Source organism: Colletotrichum truncatum, assembly GCF_014235925.2.
Source record: "Colletotrichum truncatum strain CMES1059 chromosome Unknown Contig_0006, whole genome shotgun sequence".
Taxonomy (NCBI): domain Eukaryota; kingdom Fungi; phylum Ascomycota; class Sordariomycetes; order Glomerellales; family Glomerellaceae; genus Colletotrichum; species Colletotrichum truncatum.
This window is the reverse complement of record NW_027222403.1, coordinates 1,748,923-1,763,710: the sequence shown is the minus strand read 5'-3', so window position 1 is coordinate 1,763,710 and position 14,788 is coordinate 1,748,923. Positions and strand designations below refer to the sequence as shown.

Below are 14,788 nucleotides of genomic sequence, written 5' to 3'. Positions count from 1 at the left end.
ACTCAGCATTATTTGACTTTACGGGTTGCCCATTATACAAGTGTCATGTAGGCAAGGCAAGCACAAGATGTTCTGAGCCGGGACGCTCTTCCGAAATCTCCGAGCTATCTTGGTGTCCGATCCAACTCCGCTCACTTCGAACTATATGCCTGTTCCATCGCTAACAGACCATGCTTCGTGCTGTTCAGCTCTTGAGCGGACTTTCTTAGCATACCTCCGCACTGGAGTAGTCACCGCCATCCTTGGAACCATTGTCGCCCAGCTCTTCGCCTTGCAACAATCGGATTCAGGGTTCGGCTACACCATGGTCGGCAAGCCATTAGCCTCCGTATGCTATGGGCTCTCTATGTGTACGACACTCCTCGGAGCTTGTCGCGTTTGGAGGCTTCAGCATGCGATGCTCCGGGGAAAGGCAATTGCTGGCGGATTTGAAGTCATGTCGCTTGCCTTGGGGTTTCTAGCGGTATGCCCACAGGTCATGTCTTGCAGTTTTTAATGAACTGCTTTCAGACCACACGTTGCTAACTTGGTCAGCTCACTGTTCTATTCTTCGGTCTCTTAGTTGCACTCGACGTCGTCAAAGAATCATCCAGCGACTAACTCACCTGGCTTATTGATCTTATGTTGGCGTCAGGTCGGGTTTATCCACCCGAAATACGTTGAATATCAAAGAGCGAAATGGGCAATTCGCTTCATCAAGCATGGCTTGTCTTTGCTCGCTACTAGACACAGATGAATCGCCATACTCCATTATCTAAGTTACTGGTGATCGCAACAGCTACGCAGCGACCGAGATAATAAGGATAATATGAGCCTGCAGACTAAAAACTAGCCGTTTATATTGATTGCAGTTCAACGCAAGGTGGTAGAGATTCCCTTGTTAGGGCGCATAGATGCACCCTCTAATCACGGTTCCACGTCTTTACCATGTCTTGGCGAGCCACCGACACAATTCCCCAAGATGATCCACCAATAGACAGATGCGGAGACCACAGGCTTCTTACTTCATTGCTCTAAAGACGTTACTAGGAATCATTTCAGATATATGATGCGGAGGCTAGCTTGCCGCGTTTCACTTCAAACGAGCTGGGCTATCCATGTCTTTTTTAAAAAAAAAAATACGCCGGATCGGTGTGATGGGGGCAATCACCATGAGTATATTCGTGAAAGCCACTATCTATGGATGTTACGGTTCACAAGAATCCCACCATAGTCACCAATGGCGGACGCTATCCCGGACTTCTTATCCACTGGACCGGTTCGACTCCAGACGGCCTCTTTCGGACCCGAGTCGGGCAGGCCGGAGGAGTGGGTACGTATTACCGACCCTACGCCGATTTGCCGGCTCCTAGGCAGAAGCTCACGTGCTGATTCCCAACTTATCCTTGGTATTTAATTAATCTTTCGAATTCATCCAGAATTCCATTACTATATACCCATCCCCCAGTTCGCCACAGTCAAATTACCTAAGGTCGGTTATAATCTTAAAAGCTCATCCTGCGGTTCCGCCACTTGGCTCTCCTCCTTAAACCATCTTAGAGGTAATCATGCATAGTCTGAAGAACCTAGTCCCGTCGGCTGCAAAGGCTAATTAACAGAAACTAGCAGTCACACTGCCGATCTCGATTGTATTGCAACCAAATGAACTCCGTCTCCCCGGAAGGTACCGCGGACGCAGCAGACGGCAGCGCTCCACTCGGTGAGCGTGCGGTTCCCTCACCGGTACCTGCAGGCAGACGACGCAGACGCAGACGCAGAGGTACTTTGCATCAGTACCATACTTTTCAATAGTTGATCAATACTAAAAATATCTTAATACAGACCCGGTCGACATTGAGCGGCACTGCGGCGTTGTCTTTCCTGATGGCCGGCAGTGTGGCGCGGCGTTGACGTGCAGGAGGCACTCGATGAGCGCGAAGAGGGCTGTGGCAGGGCGGTCTGCGCCGTTTGATGTCTTGCTATCTGCGTCTTTGGAACAGAGGAGGTGACCAGGCGAGCAGGCGCCGTGTTTCGTCTCCCGGAAGTGGCGCATTTTATCGGTCCTGCTCGTGGTGTATGGGACGGTGGCTTGAGTATACGACATTTTGCTTTTGACGATGTGTAGGTTTTGAAGTTTTTTTTTTTTTTTTTTAATTTTTATATCGTGCAGATCATTTCGCACTTTTGGTAGGTCCAGGAAGTGGGCAGGCTTTGCCTTCGATCTGGCTGGCAGCAGCACACGAGAGGACGCGGCAGAGCAGACATTCGATGCGGGAGGATCTCGATGTCTTCAAGAACAGAGAGTCTATCACCACCAGCGCAATTACGAACTTTGGCGCGGCGCAGTCAAATCTCTCGCGGCCATCACTACCCGAACTCTAGCTGCAATGTTAGAAATACGAGTGCATCATGTTTCGTGGTTTGCCGCCACAGGAATATACTTTGCAAATATCTTGGTTTTTTTCGCAACTCTATTTGTGTCCACGAACTATCTTCACAAGTTTGGCGTTGCAAATAGTCTTTTCCTATACCCGTCATATGGGCTGACGAATGGGCCGTTTTATCATTCTTCTCTCCTTGGCGAGGCTTGCTGAGAAGCTCTTAAGTGGTTATGTGGCTGGGACTACGGGAGCCGGGGGCGTCTTGCTCCCCGTCTTTCCCGGTTGTGCTTTCAGGTTTCCAAGGATGTTGGAACGCCACGAGTGCCATGTTTGACATGTTTCGTAATACTCAAGTGGAAATAATCAGCCCTGTGCAGAGTTCAAGACATAAAAGAGTGTGACAGAGAATATTTCTCGCGGCGGGAGATATTGGGAAGGAAAACAGCTCCCATATCATGTCCCTCGTGACACAATAAGCAAAAATGTGAACCTTGTATTCTGGATACACATCTGAGCCGTTTATCTAATAACATTTACTTTTTTTTTTTTTTTTTTTTTTTTTTCAAATCCAGATTTCCAAGAACATGTCAATAAACCGTGGGGATGCATTTGGCTCTGCGCGTAGTAGATCAGTCAGCCATCCGCCGAAGCAGCGTAACGCCTCTCAAGCCATCCGCTACCTTGTAGTTTCTCGTGTTATGTATGCACGGGGAAACCATGTGTGTTTCCTCCACCGTCTGTGTCTTTCTCTCGGTCGCAGGCGTCAATATAGTCCTGTTGCGAATGAGCCGACGGCGTTAGGGTGACATTTGCTTGTCGTAGGCGAAGTGAGTGTCGCCTACGACACACCTGCCACGTTCTCTACTTGTTCCTGCGTCTCGAATTGGAGTTTCATGCTGAATATTTCATAGATTTGTCTTAAGTGGGATGATGAGGTCTTTCATTTCGTCACAACGGTGAAATAAAGGCTGGAAATGAAAGTGAGAAATATTTAGACATCAAGTTTCCAGGGCCTTGAATCATCTGCAGTTCGCCTGTTGACTATAAAAATGATTGCCCTAGTCGATATAGGCCTGTACTTATCCGTATGCTCGTGGTCCTACTTTCCAATAGGTTAATGGCGGAGAGTTTGGTGGCCATCTTTGACTCGAGACTTGACTTTGGATTCTCCGTAAAGTTAAAAGAGTCCTTTTCGAGTACGAAACCCACTGGCAATGCATCGGATCCGTAAAATTGCATGCCATCATAAACCAGCCAGCCGAGGCCATCGCTATGGTGGCGGCGCACAGCGAACTGAGAGGCGCGGTGAAGAAATAATGCCTGTTCATTCAGGACATTTGTACGCAGGTGATACTGGTTCGAAGGCAGTCAAGGTCCTGAATATCCAGAGAGGAATACCTCGGCTCCATTATCCTAATATCAGTGCAGCTGGCATTGCTCTCAGCGCTGTTGTAATTTTGTGTTTCCGCCAATCTTAGACGAAATAGGCTGCTAAGCCAGTTTCTCTCACCAAGTCCATCAGTAGGGCCGGTGGTCTCTTGAAGTAACCGAGGCCAGAAGTGGCATCGTGTCTTGGCGTAAAGAAGGTATCCGCTTTCTATGAGCATGTGGACTGCAAAATAGGAGCGACATGCGTCTGCTTGATCAAGTTTGCTCTCAATGTGGGACTCACATGGTAGAAATAAACCGAGAAACACGCAACAGCTGTGGGTAAGTTTGGAAGGAACAACCAGCAAATTCCTTACTAACATCTAGAGGAATACAACCCATCTCATCCTGTTTGCTGTCGACGCAGAAATTTCAGAAGTTAAAAAGGTCACGCATTATGGCCAAAGAGAAAAGAGCAAGTGAGCTGGAAACCCTTGATGCCGAACCGATTCGGTGTCAGGATCTGAGAGGTTTTAGGAAACGGAGCCGATGTACGTCCCACAACGGATCCCGAGATGGCCGCCCGAACTTAGACCGACATGTGGGGCCGGGGAACTGGGGAGGAGACATCCGAGGTGGTGAATGTGCGAGCGGCCTACCTAAAGCTGCCATAACCGACACTGCAGAAATCGAAACTGGTATGGTGCCGAAATCGGGCGGGGTTTCGTAAGCCAGGATTGCGTCAATGTTTTCTGGGATGAATCGATCGACACCCATGACGGTATGCATGCGTACATTGTTGTGTCGTGTTGGGGGCCTTTTTATGGCAAGGTTGTGGTTTGATGGTACCCGACAGTATTACTCCGAGCCGAAAAACCCACGAGGATGGTACGATATCCGTACTCCGATCCGAACCTGAGGTTGCACTTGCCTTCTAAGTGACAGTGTGTTGCAGAAACTGTTGAACTGGGAAGGGAGATGGAAGGGCACGAAGGGCAACTGGGGGAGACAAAAAAAAATGAGACACTTACTACTGCGGCATGGTATGAATGCGTTTAGTGGAGAAAGCTGGGGGTGCTCAGATACACCGTGGCGCGGTGGCTCTAGTACCAGCTCAAACCAATCAGAGGCCGATCGCAACGGACACAGGCTGAGCAGAACCCGTCGTAGTCAGCCCACTGGAGCCCACTAATAAGAAGGGTGCTACTTAGTAAAGGGAAGGTAGAGGCGTTGGTAGACCCCGAAGGAAGCTTTGGTAATGCTGCATCATCAACCCCTAATGCAAGCAGATGCGAAGTTGCCTCTTTGACTAACTTTGTACTGACTGTACTGTGCCTCTGGTACCCGTCCCTCATGTCGTGTCTTCGCACGCAGCCAGCCTTAGTATTTCCAACTCAAGTCCGGAGCCCGAGCTTTGAGCTTTGAGCTTTGGTGGCAGCTTCACGAGGCGGACGACCGATGCAGCTCCGAAGAAATATACATTTTGCCTATGCTTCCGTAACAAAGGGGAAACATTATTCAGCTCGGGCAAGCAGCCATGGCTGCAGAATGTTTTCCTCTTTTCTTTTCCATACCTGCCGTACTTCCGAGACAAACCCTCGCCTCCCTGCGCGTCTCTTTCTCCCTTGTGTCTCTGAAAGAAGAAGACAACATGTAGTTAATACGCCCTCAAAAGTTCTTTGCACCCCTCAGCCTGTCTGTTTTCTTCTGGCATACGCCTCTCATTTCGCCTTCTGACCAATTCCATTTGTTTGTTGTTGTTGCTAGGTGCTAGGCGCCTGCTTTTACAGGGTTATGTGCCTGAAGAGCTTTAACAATTTACCCCCGAATTCCTCCGCAACAGTGAGGCGAGTGACCATAAAAAGAAGCAAAACATTGAAAAAAAAAAAAAAAAGCTAATACCGTCATAATACCCACCTGGAACCAGGAACTTGCGCACTGGGCTAGTCTGACCGCGTTCCAATCTTTTCTCTCCATCTGCCACTGTGTGCCACCATCTGCAGCTAGACGGTATAAGCAGTGAAAGTTGGAGCGTAGCAGGCAACTGAATACCTAGACAGACAGACACACACACACGTTCGACTTGGTGACTGCCGTCCTCAGTCCTGCGAGTTTGGCTTATCGCTCGAAATTGCCCTCAGATAGCATAGTGCGTTGTCTGGCGCTCTCCACCCTCCACCCTGTCCAAAAACTTAATTTTGCCTGCCAGAGATCCTACCTGATCAAATATAATCTGCCAGCGCCCCTCTTCCCTTACCCCCAGTCGCCCTCTCGATTCCGCCTGCGCAATTTCTATCTCCAACATTCAGGGCGACAGCGACTGCATCTCCCGTCAACAATTACTTACTGGCTCAACCTATTAATTTATAGAGCTCTTGGAGCTCTCTTATCCTTTTTTTCCACTTCTTCTCAAGTTCTATTATCCGCGGCGACAACGACTTGTGCCCATCATGGCGTGGTCAAAGTCAACGCGGATCAGCATCATGCTGGGCATTGATATCGTCTTCTTCCTGGTTGAGTTAATTGTTGGTCTGATTGTCAAGTCGCTGGCCCTGACGGCAGATGCCTTCCATATGGTACGTTTGGCCGAATCCTTGTATGTGCGACGCATCACTAACCGACGTAGCTCAACGACATCATCTCCCTTTGTGTCGGGCTCTGGGCTGTCGCCGTTGCGAGAAAGGCCACGACCGACAAGTATTCCTACGGCGTAAGTCGATCCAAACTCCTCCCCCTGCGCGAAGAAACACGCAGCTGACTAGAATTTCACAGTGGCTTCGAGCTGAAATCCTCGGTGCTTTCTTCAATGCCGTTTTCCTGATTGCCCTCTGCGTCTCCATCATCCTCGAAGCCATTACCCGATTCTTCGACCCTCCCGAGATCGACAACCCCAAGCTCATTCTAATTGTCGGCTCTTTCGGCCTCGCCTCTAACCTCGTCGGCTTCTTCGTTCTCGGTGGCCATGGTCACTCCCATGGTGGCCATGATCACGATCACGGCGATGACGACCACGACCACGATCACGCACATGCCCACTCCGATGAACACGCTGCCGAGGAAGGCCGCGCCACTAATGTCTCCGACCACGCCGCCCGCGACGACGATGGCAATGTTGGGGATGTCCTCCCTGAGGCTGTTGTCGCCAAAGCAACCTCCGGCCCTGAGACGCCACGCCGCATTAGATTCGAGAGGGAGTCAGACCCCTCCGGCCGATATTCTAGCCGTGCTTCTACCTCCAAGGGTCAGGACCGCCGCAAGACCGGCAACCGCCACCACGCGCGTCTCACTAGCATTGATGACATCAGTATCCACCCCTCTAGCTTCCGCCAGGAAATCATCGCAGCCAGCCAGCCCCAACTCGACGGCCAGGAGTCGACCAGCGAGAGCGAGGTGGAGGAAAATGCTATTGATGACGGCGAGCCTGACGAGGAGTCGCCCCTGCTCAAGTCTAATGGTAACAACAAGTCTTACGTGATCGAGCAACCCCGTGGCCGCTGCGGCTCCAAACGCCCAAGAAGAGAGTCAAGCTTGCACCACAACCACAACCATAACAAGGAGAGAAAGAAGGCAAAGGGCGGTCACGGTCACGACCATGGCGACATGGGCATGAACGCTATGGTTCTTCACGTCATCGGTGATGCTCTGGGCAACGTCGGAGTCATTGTCACTGCGCTCATCATCTGGCTGACCGACTGGCCTGGTCGCTTCTACGCCGATCCTGCCGTCTCTCTCTTCATCACTCTCATCATCCTCAGATCTGCTATTCCCCTTACCAAGGCGACTTCCAAGATCCTCCTACAAGCCACTCCCGACCACATCGACCTTAACGAGATCCGTGAAGATATTCAAAACCTGCCGGGTGTTATCAGTTGCCATCACGTACACATCTGGCAGCTCTCTGATACCAAGATTGTTGCCTCGATGCACGTCCAGGTTAGCTTCCCTATCTCGGCCGAGGGCGGTGAGAAGTACATGGAGCTTGCCAAGCGGGCCCGAAAGTGCCTCCATGCCTATGGCATCCACGCCGCCACTATCCAACCCGAATTTTGCGGCGACAAAGACTACCCAGAGCCCGAAAACGCTCATCGTGCCCTTCAATATGACGGTGCTGCGACATCATTCGGTTCTCCCCAGCAGGCCTGCCTTCTCGAGTGTGTAGAAGACTGCGTTGGCAAGGGTTGCTGTACGGATTCAAATGCGGGTGGCAGCAGCCTTCGCAGCAACTCCGCCCACAGTCATGACGATCACAGCCACAGCCACGGTCACTCACACTAATCGACCTTGTTACCGTTGACCTTAATAATACTCTCTTATTTCCCCTTTGACTGTGACACTTGAATAAGAGCCAAGAAGCTCTTCATATTATTGCTATCACCAATACAGGCGGGCGGCACTTTGTTTTCCCCACAAGCTTGCACACTTCGCTGCTGCAATCAAAAAAAGAAGGAAAAAAAAAACATCTGGCGTTTAACGGACTGGAAAGGGCGGGGTGGATAAAGGTGACATATTGGGGATCAATGGAGGTCACGACGAAGCTTTGCACTTGGCTACCACATCTCTTTTCTTTTTCTCTTGTTCAGTCTTTTTTCCGGAGCGAAAACTTTCTCTATGTAAGCATATCAACCACCAACAAAAAGGACACGGCGCTATTATTGCTGCTTGTTCTGGACGTAGAAGGGGTTCCGTGTACAACCAGCAAGACCTCATTTTTAAACCCCGAGATAAAACGGTGGAAATTCAGGACTCAGATACAGTCGGCTTTTTTTTTTTTTTCTCCCAAGGAGTGAACGTAGAAATGCGATTCTATGCCAACTCTAGTGTGTTCTTTATGCTGGGATTCCTGGTGATGTGGCTGTTTGGGAATTTCAATGTGTGACTGACTGGTGAAGCGTCCGGTCAGGCAAGACGAAGAAACAAACCACTCTGATGCTGAACTTGGAACACTTGCCTCAACTAGTTGATCATGAAAATAATCCACAAGCAATCAATACTGACTGACAACTGATTACTCCCGTGAATATGATTCACGTTCATATCCTAAAAGTACGGAAACCCGCAACTCTTCGAGATGGGATAAATACCAGGATTACGATACGTGCACGGGAAGAGAGTCAGACTACGAGACCAAGTTGGACGGGACATTCCTAATTAAACGTCCAAACCAAACCGTTCATAGAACAACATAGGTACGTCCTATAAAGGGGGGGAGGTCGAGGGTATCATTAAGATTTTGTTTGCCTGTTCCCGAAGAATACTTATACATACGCTAGCCGATACGGTGGCATCATCACGCTTTCTTTCCTTCCCGCCCCTCCCTTTGCTCTCCATCTCCGGCTTTCGTTCCCTTTAGCTCGCACAGCACCCCCCCGCTGTACCCGATCCGCCACCCCCCATTTGCCCCAAGACCTAACGCCCGGTGATGCTTTTTGTGATGTCTCGGGAGGCGTAACATACGGGGTTTAAAAATGGAATAAAAGTAAAATAAACGCGAGAAAAAGCAAGAAAAAGAAATTTGTGCTAAAACAGGTCCTGCGAGACTTTTATAACCCGCTTTCGGGCATAAAAGATAAATGTGGTCCCACCCTTGACTGTCCCACTTCTGGGAGTGCTCCTTTCTTTTCTTATTTTGGCGGCGCTGATGACGATGGCTTCTTAATGACGAGTTTGACGCGCTTCGGAGCAGGTTGGCCCTCTGCTGGTGGTGGAGACGCCTGTGGTGGGGGTTTTGGTGGAAGAGATGCCGCTGGTGTTGGTGGACTAGCCGCTGGCCCCGAGGAGCCTGGACCAGATCCTGTCGGTAGGGGCTTGCGAGCCGGTTTTGCCATAATGCTGCTCTCGTACTGAGAAGGGGCCGGGGACGCGGCAGGAGAACCGCGAGAGGTCAACGGTGAGGCTGGTTTGCGAGGCTTGATCTGCGATGGGTCTCTCAGGGGCGGCATCTGCGAGACCACTCCGGCCTTCTTCAAAATCGACTTCAAGTTGGGGTGCCTAAACCGGAACATTCTGCGTCGCTTCGGGATCGTGCCGTCGGGCCTGATGTTTAGCTTTGCCTTCTTCAAAACCGGAGACGCGTCGTCAACCCCCGGGCCCTTGTCGGGCCGTGGTCGCTTCTGTGATTTGCTGCTGGGCGTATCAGACGAAGATGTAGGCTGCGGCGTGGCACTTCCGTTCCGTTGCACAGAAATCGAACCCGACGACACCATAGGTTTCGCAACCGATGACTTTGAGATCGTGGGTTTGACGACGGATGGCTTGGAAATGGAAGGCTTGGAGGAGATTGAAGGCTTGACCACGGATGGCTTGGACAGCGAGGGCTTCGATATGGAGGGCTTCGCAACTGAAGGTTTGGGTGTTGTCTCCTTCCTGATTGTTGATGCAACAATCGAGTCTGCTTCTCGAGGAACCGGCGAAGGCGCCGAGGCTGGTTTGGGACTTTGCGCAGCCGACGGCGGAAGAGGGCGGGGTGTAGTTGAGACAGGCCGAGAGGCTGAGGGCACTGATTTACTGATCTTGGCAGAGCCGCCGCTCTTCATGTTGACGATCAGACGCTTAGGTTCTGGTGGTCGAGCCAGCGGCTGCGGCTGCGGCTGCGGCTGCGGCTGCGGTTCTCTCTCCTTTTCCTTTTCTTTCTCTTTCTCCTTCTCGGGCTCCTTCTCCTTCTCTGGCTCTTTTTCCTTAGGCTTGATCTGCGGTAACCCTGTCTTGTAGTACGACTTGAAGTTGACCATAAGCTGTAACGAGTGTTAGTACTAAAAACCTATCTTGCGGAATGCATATACTTACTCTGCCTGGCTGGATCTTGACTGGACGGGTGACCCTCCACCTCCTTGGGAAGTTGAGAGTGACCGTCCATCTATCAGCAACATCAAACATGGTACCGCACAACTCAAGAAGCGTAATCTTTTCAGCGCGGCCAATCACTGCCGAGTTCATTGCCTTCCAAACTGCTTTTTGCAGCGCTTGTTCATGCTCCGAATATTGCTCCTCCATTTCCGTTCGTAAAGCTGCTAGTGCGACATCGATGTCCTGCTTCCTAGCGAATTGCTTGCGCCGCTCCTGTGTCTCAATCTCCGGGTTATTCATGATTAGCACGTCCCCACCATCGGGAGCAGCAGTGGGTGCCTTGGGCTGAGACTGTTCTCCAAAAGCAAGACCAGCTAGGCCGGAGCAGAAAATATTGAGGAGCCTGTCTCGAACGAACGGGGACTTGTCGGTGCTAATGACCGATAGTATAAGACGAAATATAGGTAATTCCAGCATATACCCTAAGTCCACGAGAGCTTCGAAGGCCTTAATTCGTACGAGGTCGCAGGTCTCGTCCTGAAGGTACTGGATGAAATCTAGAGCGCTTTTTGGGACGACTCCAGCCTTCATGAGTTTTCGCCTGCACTCGAGCGCCGTGGTCGTCCAAATATTCTGGTAAGAGTTGGCCCACTCGTCCATCCTGCGGAACCTGTCAATTTCGACCAACGCCTCCCCAAGGAAGCTCCGCTCTTCTAGTGACATATCGAGGTCCATTTGGTCCCCAGAGTCGTGTCGCTTCTCTGGAATTAGACTTGTTGCTAGAGCCTCAAGAAGCTTTGCAACATAGAAGTGATCAGAGTACGGGTTGTTGGCGTTGTTATTGAATTGCACCTGGTCCAGGAGAAATCGTCGGGCTTTTTCGGGACACTTGCCACTAGAGTCACGGATTTTAGCAATGGCCATTGGCAGTGTGCTCTGGACAATGTATTGCTTCTTGTCCGAGAAATCGTTCGGTCGTGGTGTCTGAGTATCAGGATAGCAGAAGAGCTCTGCGAAAGCCTTCAGAATGTGTGTCATGCCTGCCATCGATACCTTCTCTGTGGCGTGCTGATGTAACGTCTCGGCAGCCATGGTTCTGATACCATGGAAGTACCGACGGTCGACGAGAGTTCTGGTTAAAAAGGTTGAGACAAGCGGGTGAGGCGGGCTCTTCTTTAGATAAAGCATCGAGTCCTGTTGCGCAACGACATCTCGGTCCTGCTGCAACTGGGACACATACATGTAACTCTGGAGATTTGTCTTCATCTCGCAGGCCCATTCAAAATCAGCGTCCATTCGGATCCACTCATAGGATTCCTGGTCCATGGCCTTCTCGATTTCAGGTTCCCATTCGGCAAACTCCCACTTTCTCATGTCCTCGGGGCCAGTCAAAACATCTCCTAGGCAGTACAGAAGCGTCTCTTCATTATTGTCTGGGTCTGCCGCTGATTGCGCGCTTAGCTTCTCAGTTGCCCTCCTCTTCCTCTTAAGCCGTTTGTACTTCGTGTTGTAGGGGATTTCGAACTTAGCCGCCTTTGCAGCATCCTCCCGAATTTCTACTATATGTTCATAAGGGGTGCCGTCGGCTTCGTGGATCCTAATCGTCATTGGGCCTGTAAACAGGCCTATGGTTTCGTCGGCCTTCACGCCGTGAAACCGTTCCTTGATAGCACGTAAAAATTCTGTCTTCTTCAGAGCTTGCGTTTCGGTTAAAGCTTTGTCCTGGACCTGTCGTATCGTCATTTCCACGCAGAGGCGCTTTTTGTTGAACCGCTGGAAGACATCAAACCGTGGACAGCCAGATCCATAAACCCATTGGTTCCAGAATGCCTCTAGTTTATTTCTAGCATTCTTCTCGCAGACCCGTTGGAAAGACTCAGTGTTGATAATCCACTCGCTTTGTTTTTCTCCGATGTTCGCTTTGTAGAGGATTCGGGAGATAATGCGGGTCAGATTGGTTTGAGCAGGCGCCTTCATGAGGCGCTTATCGAGAATGAAAAGAACCAATGGGGCTTTCAGAATCATGAACTCCATCTCGAAGTCTCCTATGTGCAAAAGATGACCAAGTTCATGTAATGATGGCCTCTTGATATCAATGTTGACCAGTCGGTCCGACATGGTCTTCATCCGGAATCTGTAGTCGTTGTTTCCACAGAGCTTCTTCAGGAACAGGTCGGTCATGTAGTACGCAATCCCAATCACCACCCACAAATCTCGGCGCGTATTTGGGAACAAGTTAATGCCGCTCCATTGGGATGCTAGACTAAACACCAATTGTCTGGTGACGTCTACTTCTGGGTCGATGATGTCTTCCGGGAAGAGGAGACGAGTGCTGATAAACGAGAGTGACTGCAAGGCCACAGTATCATTAACCATGTCGTCCAAGAAGCACATCTTGTAACTTTCAAATGGATATCTGGCGAATGTGAGAGTAAAGAAATCAGCTGCCGCTGCGAGGGCTGCACAAGTGTTTTGGACTTCGGCAGCTCTTCCAGGCAGGCAGTATCCATGAATCTTGAGTGCGCTTGCGCCTAGTTTTTCGTCGTTCTCTTCGGTGCGGAAGTCTGAAAAGAGGTCGACGTGCTCAAACGGACCGACTGCAAAACCGATTTTTTGAACGGAGACACGTTTGTCCATCTCAAAAGTCATAATCTTCTTGCGTTCATCATGCGGATCCACGACCTCGTCCGTCAGCGAACCAGAGCAAACAACCGTCATTTCGAGGAGTTTGTCTTCTTCAGTAAGGGAGAAATCTCTGTCCGCCTTGGATTGGCTGGTGTGAACGCGATCCCGGTTGCCGTTCGTGTTGCCATTCGCCCGCTGCTGGGTAGCCAGAGGTTGCCAAAGAGCGTCGCCCAGCGTCCTTGGGCACTTGACAGCTATACTCCACGTTGAGAGTTGGCCGTGATCGTCAATGCAAGGAAAGATGCAAGACGCAGTTCCAGGCTCGATAGAATGCCGTGTATAGGCATGGGGGTATCTGAGATCGCCTGCATCTACTCCGACAAATTGAATACCATCTCTAACCAGTTTGGTCTTGAAAGGTATCGTGACTCGATACTCACGGGTACCTGTCAGTTCGTTCTCTGGCGCCTCAAAGGAGCTTGGTGTCATGCTCGAAACCCGAATCTTGAGTGTCGGACGCTTTGGCACTCCTGCTCCTGGTTCTTCCTTGACCTTCTTCAGATCACGCAAGTTGACTCGTAAAGCACCGTCTACGGGCGTACAGCCGACCGTCTCTCTATTCTCGGCGGGCACGTCGCTCTTTCGGGTGTGCATGAGGGGCCGCATCCGTATCTTCCTAAGGTCGTGATGTTCGGCGTTCCAGTTGTAAAACTTCGGGTACTCCAGTAACTTATACGGGTCCGTGTAGTTTGCTGAAACCTTTTTCGGTTCACCAACGGGTTGAAGGTCCTTGAGAATCTGCACCGTGATATTTTTGACGTCGATTTCGGATTGACGCGCATCAATGGCAAGCTCTTCCACCTGGGCGCCGGACACCACGGCGAAGGTGATGTGGGTTTTTCCATCGATCCGCTTCGAGCGAAAATTGAGCTCAAGCTCAACGTCTTGTCGGATGACGAAGTAAGGGTAGGGCGGTTCGTCTTTGAGAGGGGGAAGGTCGTCTTCGGAGTCGCTGGCGACAACCTCCTCAACGGTGGGGGCAGCCGCAGCTGCGTCGAGGGGGTTCATGATGACCTTAGTTTGCGCTCGGGGCGTCTGCGTCGCAGTTGATCATCTAGGAAGACGTCGACTCGCTCGAATTGCGAGGGGCCGATAGGTTTGAGGTCGGCAGATGCGGACCAGGAAGGTGCGCCGGCGCGAGATTCTCAGGTGCGAAGTTCGTCAAGGGCCTCAATCATCCTGCCTCTGTGGTCGTCGTCGTCGCGCGAGGTTGGGGTTTGTTTGGGGAAGCTACGGCGGCGGAGAATGAAGAATTAGTAATGGAGGATTAGAAAAAAAAACTACTCCGCCGGTAAATGAATGGAAGCCTATTTGGCTAATGGACGACAAGCACTTGCGAGGTGGCAGCCTGGGAAGAATTCTGCTGCGTCAACCAAACATAAAACTGAGGTCGGCGGTCGGTGGTTCAGTTCAGGCCTTCCATGGTTCAGTCAGCGCGTCTCTACGCTTCGCCGCGACAACACCTACTGAAGATGGAGCTGCCGGGGCCACTTTGGCTCTTGCGCCGTTGGGTGGACCTCTTGAAATCGAGATTATGTAATATAGACATGTTCGTTCAAGGGGGGCTGGTGGCTTGGGAGAGCTGGTCTGTG

General features: G+C 50.9%; 4 protein-coding genes across 4 annotated transcripts; 3 read left to right on the top strand and 1 right to left on the bottom strand.

Moving 5' to 3' along the window:
- Positions 1-145: 145 nt before the first annotated feature.
- Positions 146-600, top strand: CTRU02_209763 (uncharacterized protein; the record flags this gene model as incomplete). The annotated part of the gene is made up of 2 exons (XM_036720580.1): positions 146-463; positions 535-600. The coding sequence occupies 2 exons, from the start codon at positions 146-148 to the stop codon at positions 598-600; spliced, it is 384 nt and encodes a 127-aa protein (XP_036587420.1).
- Positions 601-1,641: 1,041 nt separating this feature from the next.
- On the top strand, positions 1,642-1,988 carry CTRU02_209762 (uncharacterized protein; the record flags this gene model as incomplete). The annotated part of the gene is made up of 2 exons (XM_070205332.1): positions 1,642-1,759; positions 1,822-1,988. 2 exons carry the CDS (start codon positions 1,642-1,644, stop codon positions 1,986-1,988), a joined length of 285 nt encoding a protein of 94 aa, XP_070060980.1.
- Positions 1,989-6,178: 4,190 nt separating this feature from the next.
- CTRU02_209761 (zinc cadmium resistance protein) lies at positions 6,179-8,003 on the top strand (the record flags this gene model as incomplete). The annotated part of the gene is made up of 3 exons (XM_070205331.1): positions 6,179-6,304; positions 6,355-6,465; positions 6,501-8,003. The coding sequence occupies 3 exons, from the start codon at positions 6,179-6,181 to the stop codon at positions 8,001-8,003; spliced, it is 1,740 nt and encodes a 579-aa protein (XP_070060979.1).
- A 1,346-nt stretch (positions 8,004-9,349) lies between these two features.
- Positions 9,350-14,204, bottom strand: CTRU02_209760 (uncharacterized protein; the record flags this gene model as incomplete). The annotated part of the gene is made up of 2 exons (XM_036720575.1): positions 9,350-10,459; positions 10,512-14,204. The coding sequence occupies 2 exons, from the start codon at positions 14,202-14,204 to the stop codon at positions 9,350-9,352; spliced, it is 4,803 nt and encodes a 1,600-aa protein (XP_036587415.1).
- Between the last annotated feature and the right edge of the window lie 584 nt (positions 14,205-14,788).